The following is a 10,854-nucleotide window of genomic DNA, read 5'->3' on the forward strand; positions in this document are numbered from 1 at the left end:
GTAAATCTGTGTGCTTCTGACTGGGAGGTCACTCCGGTCAAAGAGGGGGTTTTGCCCTTAATACACTTGGATTAGGCCCAAGAATAATGTTTACATTATAATTACAAGTCTTATGGCTGCTTCTCAACCAAGGGATAGGGTGTGGAAAGTGTTGATACTGTCCAGGGAAAGTTTAGGATCTTAATGTGTTGAGTTGCACATCCATGGAAGAATACAACCAACTGAAGGTGCTGGTGTAACCTGCTGCCCCAGTTTGTGGACTGGACTGTAAACAGGGTTGCTGAAACACTCAATCCAAACAAAAGGTAGATCCTAGGATGGAAGATCAGTGAGGGCAGGGACAACAGAACCTGTAATACTGCTGACCAAGTAGGTGCTATTAAACCTATGTTTATCTTCCAGCTTTTAAACGTCAGGTTGAAGGATATGGAAGGTGTCCTGGGCTCCATGCACTTTCTTTTGTAGGAGAATAAATCTTGGGATACTCTTAGGTTGACCATTTTGCTTGCTGTACTGCATCACTCACTGTAATGCAACAGTCCAAACCCCAGATTTAGTGTTAATTAACTTATATCTATTAATGCATGCAGTTTTGTGTTAAGGGTGAGCCATCAGCTATTTAAGACTTGAATCCCAGGCATGAAATTTTATTCACTTATTTTAAAACAGTTTCTGATATCTTACAGTTAAACAATTCGAGGAATGTGTATAAAATTCTGAAGTCCTTATTTAGGTCAACTTTCATTAGCCTCAGTTTTTCTAACTAGAAGCTTTAGGATTTGGTCCTTAAAACACGGGTAGTTTCTCTACAAGTTCATCTACGATCATGGGATTGCAACAAGTCTGGAAAAGATAACATCAGCCATCAGAAGAAATCAGCCAAGTTTTAATTTTAGTAGCAAATTCTGCTGTCACATTATAGCATCTGAAGGCTACACGCTCTCTTGCATTTGAAAACAGCACAGAAAATTGCACAGCCAAAACTTCAGTTGGTGTGTTTAATGCACACAGCATGCGCTCCTTTTTATTTCCAGAAAAAACACAAGGGTTCTGTCAGGTAGAGTACCCGTTTCAGGACAGTGGAAACAGCACTGTTCAATTATCAGTACATTTGAAGCCACAATGGGACCATTTTTGCACCTTGGGGGTCCAGTTTCCAAACTGTTTTTCCCTGTACTCAACTTTACCCTACTGCCTCAGAAGCCACCATAATCTTCCCAGCACCTAATGCTGCAGGCAAATTCCTTGTCTGTGGGTGTATGTGGAATAAGGAGCCATCATTAAAGTTTGTTCAGATATTTTGTATGTATGGGAACTCTGTATTCCCTCTGCCAGTCTGGCATGTGAAATGTGGAGGCTTGGCTGACAGAGCGTTTGAGTGAAGATTTGGGATGCCATGCTGAAGGAGGGACTCAGGTCCTCTGCCAGCCAAGCCCCAGGGGCTTCCTGTGTGTGTTTCTAAATGGCATTTTTGATTGATGCTTTCAGCTGACTCATTCTTGGCAAGGCAAAGAAATTGAGGAAAAGTGAAGACTTGCTAATATAAATGAAATACTGATGGCAAGGGCTCTTTAATAATATTGCAATGTACATCTGTAAGTGGGGTGTTTCACAGTTAGCCTGGGGTTCTTAGCAGGTGTACAAGAAGCTCCTGAAATGCTCTGATTCACTTGCAATGCAGAATGCTGCAGTAGCAGAACTCCCCTATTATTCTGCTTCCTTATATAAAAATATATTTAATAATTTGTAGCATATTTTCTTGAAAGCATTTTAACTTCTCTTCCTTTTTATGTTTAGTAACATTTTGTCCTTGAATCCTTTGCTTCCACATATTTTCACTGCTGTTTACTGTATTGTTTTAGCCATAAATATTTACTGATATTGTTGAGCGGCGTTTCTGCTGCTTACCTATTCCCCAGGGTACAAATTAGGTGATTGGCAAAAACTCAATCAACGAGTCCCCCCTTCCTAGGCTAGTGCACAGGAATGTAAGATCTTCTGCCATTTATCCTTCAATCCTGAATGCTGACCCGACCAGGGAAGATCAATATAATGTATTAATTTGCCAGGGAGTCAAGGCACATCCCTCATCGTGGTTTTTTTTTTTTTTTTTTTTTTTTTTTTTTTTTTTTTTTGCATTGATCAGGATTGTGATTCTCATTGCAGGACTTGTAGCTGAGAGGAATGTGTCCTTGGCTGATGTCGTGAAATCAGCACCAGAGCCCAGGTTGGCTGTTACACCCACAGCTGGGGCTGAGGAGGTGAGCAAGCTGGGGAATACCATTTTTCTTTTCATTTCCTGCCTGCTTCAAAATGTAGTGGTTTATTAAGTCTTCTAGTAAAATAGATAATTTAAAAAAAAAAAAATTGCTTACACAATTCCTATTCCTTGTTGTAAAGACAGATTTGATTTTGGGAGATTTTAGTGTTGTAATGGTGCAATAATCTGGTCCCCTCCATCCAGGTCTGTGAGAGTGAATTTCCCTAACAGGGTGTGATCAAAGAGCAAAATCTGTTCCTTAAGGGACAGAAAAAGTTATAAAGTAGGTTGCATTTGGATACAGGTCAGTCAGGTAGTAACTGATATTATTGGCAAAACAGTCTTGTTTGCAGCAAGCAGCATGGAAAAAGGGGTGGTGATGGTGTTTTCTGGCCTCTTGGGAAACATCTCCAAAGATCCTTCCTGTCTGATCACAAACAATGGGCAGTAATTGTATATATTCACTTGTAGCTCCCACTTGGAAAATGTGCCAGCTGGGAGGATACAGTAGGCACGGTGCCCATCCTGTGAATTTCAACACATCTAATGGTGAGGCTTGTGTTTTAAGGCCCAGCAGATAAAGCAAAAGAGATAATCATTGTTCTTGTCTATGTGATTCCAGCCCTTGTAAAACCAAGGAAGGAATCATTGTCTTAGCCTGTCCAGTGCAACCCTGCACCTCTCACTATCAGGTGCCAAAGGCTTTAGTTTACAATAGCTTTTGAAATACAATGTGCAATAATAAATAAATAGCACAAATAGAGCAAGATTCCTAGAGAACACAAGTTTAAATAACAAAGGTGAATCTAACTGTCTTCAGCTGTGCAAAAACTTCGTTTGCATCAACACAGCCTTGCACACTCTACCATTAATGAGATTTGGATGTGTCCTAACTACAGGCAACAAGGTTTTAAAGCTTTTATTTAAACTGAGAAATTAATGATCTGCCAAAACTACTGACTCCCAGCTACATGTGTAGTGGAGCACCAGATATCATCATGAGTAATAATAGAAATGATCATGCTGCATTGTGCCTGCCAGCATATTATTTAATTATTAACTGAGATGGAGGAGCTCGGTAATCGAATAGAAGTCCCCTTCAGAAATATTAAGACATTGAATAATTTAAACTTGATTGATCTGATCTCATTTACTCAACCTTCCCCCCTCATTTTAAAAGATAAAATAATTAACAGCGATGGCCTGTGCTGTGCATGTTGCAGTTGAAGCTCTCTGCAGGGAACACACTTCAGGAGCAGATCCCTGGTGTTTGATTCAACCTCACGTTGCTGACCTGTTCCCCCCAAAATGCTGTGTGATGAAAAGCTGCCAGGCTGGCTTGTGAAGAGGTGGGGAGTGCTCAGAGACCAGCTTTTGACCCCCTGGTGCTGCTTCAGCTATAAAATTCAAGGGCAGGGAATACAGCTGTCTCTCACAGGGGCCCTGCAAACACCTTGCACCCCTGCAGGGACCAAGCAAACCTGACTGGAAAGATCACTGGGGAATTCACCTACCTGTTTCTGTTTTACTGTCTGCATAAAATGGCCTGGAAGCTAAAAGAGTTAATTATCTCCCTCTCTATACTTTTCTTCTCCTTTTCCACATGGTTAGACCTGGCTCTCACAGCACATTTTATTATTGGTTTTAAATGATGTACAGCAGTGAATTATTGCCCCAGTATATAGGAGTGAATGATAGGGAAGGTAGTGGCCAAACAGCATGTGAAGGAATAACCATTCCTGCTCCTTAGCTTAGTTCTCCTGCTCCATTCCATTAAAAACAGCTTCTTGCAATTACATATTCCACACCATTTCTTTTTCCTTCCTGTCTTATAATTTTGCAGTTGATGGTGGATTCCCTGGCTAGTTTCACGGCTGTGAAACTGCAGAAAGCCAGAGGGCCTGTCGGTAATACAGTGTGTTAGCATGAACAGTGCAGTAAAAATTCATAATGCAATGAGTCAGTCTGATTCTGTTTTTTTTACAGAGCTGCATCTCCCTGTCCATCCAATTTCATTCTGTTGAGGTTAGAGCCTTTCACTTAAATGATGGTTCTTTTTATAAACTTCAAAGTCATCCTGAGGATAAGTTCTGTCTTGCTGAGGAGCTCTTCTGAAAGAGTCTGGCTCACCAATGTGAAATTCCCCCGACCACTTCTATACATTTTTTGGATGGCTACAGCTAGATCTTGGCAGGGTGGAGAAAAAACAGGTCATAACACAGCAATCTGCTCTGGCTTCATCCTTTCTTCCTGGTATAGGTTGGAGACAACATGTGTTAGATCATCGGAGAGAGGAAAACCTCCCATAGATGGAGGTCAAATGCGACAGTCTGATGTAGCTTCTTCTTCATTGCCAAGGCTTATTCACACAGTAGGGGTTTCCAGGAACCAAAAATGCAAAAAAGTGTTTCTTTGATTGCTGAGGGATCATTTGTGATAATGAATGTGATTTTAAAATGTAAGGGCAGGGCACACAAAGCAGCTCTTCTGGTTCAATTAAACTGATGGGCAGGTAAAATAGAATAAAGTCACAAGATGGAGAACAGAGAGCTTGTGATGGGAGATGAATTAGTAGTTAGTGGAAACTGAAGTCTCAAAAGTTCCAACTTGTCTGGCAAAAGTGTGACTTTGTCCTGTAGCAGACCATCGTGCCTTGAAGAGACCATTTCAAAGAGGATAAATCCCTCTCTGTGGCTATGACCCCACTTCTCCTAGCTGAACCTTATTTCCCAGTACTTTTGGGTTAAACTTGATCTTGTTTCTAATTCTGTCGATACCCAAGTGGGTCATAAGGTGTTCTGGGAATAACCACTGTGGTGATAGTCCTTGGTCACTTACTCAACCAGGGCAACTCAAGTCATCTGTGGATTAACCCGATGAATCCTTCTTCCCTGTTTTCAGAATTGCAAAAATTAGAGTAATCTCACCTCTTTGGAGCCTCCTCTCTCCCCTAATGAGAAAGATTAATCAGAACCACTAAGCATGACAAAAATAACCAGGAGATTCTAGAGCAATAAAGGTATGACAACAGACAGAAAGGATCTATTATTCCAACGTTAGAATTCAGATCTATTTTAGTAATCTATTAAAACAGAGATGGTTGGCTAGTTGGTTAATTAAGCAAAAATAAAAAACATGAGAGGGAACATGATTATCTGGGAGCTGGTCACTTGTGTTTATACAAACTGTGTGCCTTGACGTAGTGTCAGATGGGCTGTGATATTGTCCTGTGGGGTTTTGTAAGGGAGAAGGCACAGTGCAGTTCACTGCCTCTGGATGTGTGATTTTTGATTGCATTATTGACTCTGCTGAGATGTATTAATCCTGCAAAAATTCGAGAAGGGAAAATGTAAACCTAACGGGTTTGCTTGACTTTAGTGAATTGCCTTGTAAGTAGGTGGATTTATAGAAGTGACCCTATTACCCAGGAAGGTTATAATGACCTATTTATTGATTTTAAATAATCATGTTTTCTTGAGTTTGATTTTTGGGGTAGGAGTGGGAGTGGGTTTTCTAGATTTTCTTCAGGTTGGCAATTTAGTTCAAAGTAGGTAATAATAATACAGCCTCAAAAATATAATAGGTATTGATGGGACTTTGATTAAGGTGATTTATGTAGCCAATAATATTTTTTTACCTATTAAACTGATTAAGATAGGCTTGAAGAATGGATATCTGAAGTAAACAAAGTAGCTGTTTGAAGTGTGGTTCCTTGGAGAAGTCTTCAGAGTATTTCAGAACACTGTTGAATTCTTTCTGCTTTATGAACATTCTTTCTGTGTTAAGAAAGGTGAACAATTGCTATGATTTGAAAAATAAAACCACTGATTTTTTAAGCAAATCTCTTTGAGTAATTTGAGTTTGGTTAAAAAAAAGCAGTAAATGTTTGTGAGAGACTGATTAATTTTAATCTATTCAGGGTAGATTAAATGTACCTAGGTAGATTAAAATTAGATAATCATCAGCATCATCTTTGTAATTTGTAAATTTTGAATTTCCCAATGATTGGCTAACGGAGCATTGCAGGATATAGGGGGATCTATGTGAATTGTCACTTGTATTAAAAGTTTGTAGCTGGTTTTGCTCTTAGAGGGTGTCAGGGACAATGTAAACAGTAAAAGCCCTGTTGAGTACATAGGTTGGTTCTGAGATATAGTATGAGAATGACATATTTGGTTTGCACTACAGAAAAAGGTAACGTAGTATGAATGCATTTTTCAGAGAGGGCAGGTTAAGTTATTCTCTGTTATAATGCATTATTTATCATTAGCATTTTCTTTACTTATTTGTGGGACTGTCAGAGGGTGACCAAATTGTCCCAGGAGAGAAGTTTAGGGTTTGTAAACAAGGCAGTAAGAGTACTGCTGATGTTGTGGGGTAGGCTATGGAGATAAGCCAGAGAAAGGGCAGTAATATAGCAAGGACAATTAAATTACGGACAATAATAAGGTTCATGTTGTGATACATGTAATTACTTTTGTTAAATATCATGGTTTGATGGATTAGGTTTGAGGCTACGACAGAGAGGGAACTTATGTTCTTGCGTTTTTATGCATCACTGAGAGTCTTTTATTCCCTTAGGACCTCAATTATAAAAATAGATCTATATAATTGCCTCAGGAAAAAGACTCCTGGAATTGCACAGGAGGAGTTGCCCAAGGTTCTGTGGAGTCACTTCAGTTGTGACAAGATGTGGAAAAGCATCTTTCACAGATACAACTGTGTGCACACTCAGGGCGTGTTCTCTGCTGGTGCCTTTTGGCTCTTCCTCTCTGTGCTTTCATGGGAGCTGCACCACTTTGGCCACAAACTTCAGCTGGTGTGAAAAGCTTGTAGTCCTGCTCCCCTTATCATCCATGATGGACTGGTGGTATTACAGGCAAGTTCCCTGAAGAGGAGGAATTTAAGACATTTCTTATCCCTCTGAGCTTTTTACCCCAATGAACAGGAATAGAGTACAAGAAATATTCTTGTGTTTTTGTTTGCATTTTTTTTCTGAGGGCCCATAATGCAGCATTCATTTACTGTAATGGCTGAGAAGCTTATTGCAAATGCTTGAATTGTCTCAATTAGCAAGCTAAGTGCTTAAGTCCAGTAAACAGGAAAAGAAACTGTATCACTAAATGTGGTTGTTCATTTATTTTGACACATTTTAATCTAGAGTGATATATTAACCATAATACTTCCCAGCCTTCTGCTAAATGTGCTGTGTGTATTTTGTAAAAATTACTGATGGATAAATAATATGGAGCCTGCTTTCTCAGTGCTTGAGCTCACCAATGCAGCTCTGTTGTGCTGAATCTTTGCTGAGAAATGTGTAGGGTTTATCAAATTTACTGAATAGCAAAGTAAGAAATAGCCAGTCTTCATTATAGATGCTTCAGTGAACAGAGGAACTGGTTTTGTTTGACATACTGATACTCCCACTATAACCATAGTTGCCTGCTCAATGTTTTGTTTACTCTGATGTGCATATTTAGCAGGAATGGGAGCAATAATATTCTTTGGGAACCTGAAAAGAATAAATATATATACTTCTCTGAGCCCTCAAGGCCCTCATATAGTTAGTTAAAAATACCATGCTGAGTAATGTGACATTTCATGGTGCATTTTATTTTCTTACCCCATAAATCTGCATAAATCTCCATGGATCTCAGTATCACTGTCCTGTGGAGAAGAGGAGTTGGAGGCACACACATGTTAAATGCCTGGCCCAGGGTCACCAAACAAGTCTGTTGCAGAGGCAGGAGTTTCTCTGTTTTAATCAGTGAAAGACACTCTGTGACTCAGCCACTGTGAGGTGGGTTTAAAAACCATTCTGGTGATGCCTTGGCTAACAGACAGTGTCTCTTTCCACTTGCTGTAGGTGCTTCTTCTCTTCTTCCCCTTCATATACTTAGTCTGTTGTAGAAATGTAATTCAACGTCTATAACATCAGGTTTGTAAAAGGGATGAATTGATCAAAGTAGACTTCTTCTGCAGAATGTGTCCATGAAGTTGCACTCACTGGCCATCGTGGAAGGTGGAAGTGGGAATGAAGAGATAAATTCAGGTTTCACTGGTCAGGCTGAAATTATCATTCAGGAAGAAGCAAACACAGAAACTGATATTTTGACATCAGTTGGAAGACAAAACAGAAAGACACTATTTTTTTATTTGCTGCATGAGAAAACTGTGTGACGGGTTTTTTTTAATCTGGTAAAGTGTGACTGTTACAGACACTGAGGCTACTGCAGGACTGTACATAGAACTGCACAAGAACAATCCTGTCTCTTAGACTGTACATAGAACTGCACAAGAACAATCCTGTCTCTTACTACGTCCTCATAGTTTATGCCTGAAACATTTTTCCTCCTGAATTTTTCATGCATGTACATACACAGTTGTTGGCTGTCCTGAAAAGGATGAAATGCATTTAAATGCTAGATCTCTCTTACTGATGAAAGCAGTAATTCAGTTTACTGGGTATGATTCATTGTGGCTCTATAACCCCTCTGAACCTGGAGCCAGGAGCAAGGCTGCCCTGATTATGAGTAACATCAGTGCAGAGGGCTTGTAGACCAGACTGGCGGCCCCTAGGATTCACTGTGGCAGGGATAGGACCTTATGGCATCCTGCTAAGGACTGATTGAGCCTGTACCAGACTCTACACTGGCTCCTGGCAGTCTCTTTGTGCTTCAGCCAGCAAATGAGTGAAGCTGTTCTGATATGACTTGTCAAACTACTGATTTTATTAGATTTACAATTAAAACCACAGAGAGGAGAGAAGGAAACAGGTGCATCTCCAAGATCTAGATGAAGTACAGGTTTTGCTTGGAGCCAGTAGAAGGGATTTATTCAAGGTTTCTGCTGTGTCATGGGTCTCTCCTATATCCAAAAGCATAGGGCGTGTTTGAGTTTGGAGTTTTGAATACATTTAAGTCTTGATTCCTCTTTTTGTGGTTGTAACAATTCTGGATCTAAAAATTCCTGGAGAATTCTATCTAGGGAAATGCAAAAAAAGATCCTCAGATGCTTGGTGTAGTTGTGTATAGAAGCTGGGTCTCCATTTGTCCCCCTGGGCGTGCAATCAGGGAGCGAGGAACCTGGTCCAGGAGCAGAGTGTGGATGGGAAAAGCTGTGGCTGTGAAAGATGTGAAGGAGAGAAGCAGCTCAAACAGGTACAGGAGTATGATGGGGTGGGAGAGGGAGTGTGAAGTGCAGAGTGTATTTTAGAAGGCCCTGGTCAGCATATTGGCCGAGGAGGACCTGTCTGATGGTGGAATTTGGCTGTGCTGGAGGGCAGCAGTGTGTGATTAGTGAGGCAGAGGAGGAGGGGACAGAGGCAGTGATCCATCTTGGGGCAGTGGAGGGAGGCAAGGACAGGAGTTCTGCCTGGGTGATCAGGACAGCTATTACTGAGGGGGGGGGGCATGTCACACTGGGAGAGGTGACTTTAGCTGAGCTGCTTCTGCTGGAAGTGACTTCTGCTTATAGCAAGAACACAGCCACAATAAGAACAACCAGTGCGTGTCTTAAAATTAAGCTGTAAAGGTGATGGCAAAAAAGACTGTGACATTTAAAGAAGGAAAACTCTGCAGCATTTTCTTCAGCAGACTGGGGGAAAAACAGTCCAAACCTTCAGGTACCTGCAAAGATGCTGCGTTTTTCAGGTCTGAAGATTTTTTTTTAACTGCAGTGAGATTTAAAAATCTAATTTTTCAACCAAGACATATTTATTTTTTTTTCCTTTTTAGCTCTATCGTCCTCTTCTGAAAAGATATGCTGAGCTTGAACAGAAGGTTATCTACAACCCAACCTCTTCTTGTCTTGCGAAATAGAAGCAAACAAAATTTATGTTGGCCGAGTGGACTCCCAAGGAGAAGATCAGGAAAGATTTGCTCAGAATTTACTGGAGTTGTTTAAATCATTTCATTCGTCTTTGTGGACAAATAATTTCTAAATGTCTGTGTTTGAGTGTGTTGGTGGGGGAAAAAATTACATTGTGATTGAAAACCTGATTAAAAAAGCATCATGTTGCTCTGTGTGTTTGTGGTTTCAATTTTTCTTAGGTACTTTTCAGTACCTAAGAGCTGGATGACAAAGCCAAGTCAAGTCCCTTGTATAAATGAGTCACTCTACCCATCTCTGTCAGCTTTGATTCCATGTGTTTGGCATGCCAGCCTCTGCATACCTGTCTAGCGCAGTATCTTAATTCTGCAACTTCTCCTGATTAAATCTTTTGCGATGAACTTTCTGTTCATCTCTAACTTGTCTTTTTTTAATATGTGGAGAAGGCTGATTAAAGTCTTTAAAGACTCCCTGGGATCCTCTGAGAAGGGAAATTCCTGTTACATGGCACTATGGAGTATCTGCTGTGATTTGGTTTATATGGTTGGGTTTTATAGATTGTGGAAAGCACAGTGTTTTACTTGAAATCAGTTCTGTAAATGAAGAAAACAAGGGAACAAACATGGGAATTTTCACATGTCTCCTTTCTGCTTCAAAAAGTAGAGTCGGATCATCTGCACATCAGCTTGGGGTTATTCTGTTTTCCTTTCCTCTTCCAGGTGTCATGGCTGTGGAATTCTGTTTGTTGTGCTCTGCTCCCAACA

At 40.4% G+C, this 10,854-nt stretch overlaps 1 protein-coding gene across 1 annotated transcript in view; it reads left to right on the plus strand.

The window, feature by feature from the left end:
• Positions 1-10,278, plus strand: part of XYLB (xylulokinase) — an 82,303-nt gene extending 72,025 nt beyond the window's left edge. The window contains exons 17-18 of the mRNA XM_029957930.1: positions 2,167-2,261; positions 9,997-10,278. Coding sequence (XP_029813790.1) covers positions 2,167-2,261; positions 9,997-10,080 — 179 coding nt within the window. The 3' untranslated portion in view covers positions 10,081-10,278. The remainder of the gene's footprint in view (positions 1-2,166; positions 2,262-9,996) is intronic.
• The last annotated feature ends 576 nt before the right edge of the window (positions 10,279-10,854 follow it).

This window comes from Manacus vitellinus, unplaced genomic scaffold (genome assembly GCF_001715985.3).
Source record: "Manacus vitellinus isolate BGI_N305 unplaced genomic scaffold, ASM171598v3 scaffold_12_pilon, whole genome shotgun sequence".
NCBI lineage: Eukaryota > Metazoa > Chordata > Aves > Passeriformes > Pipridae > Manacus > Manacus vitellinus.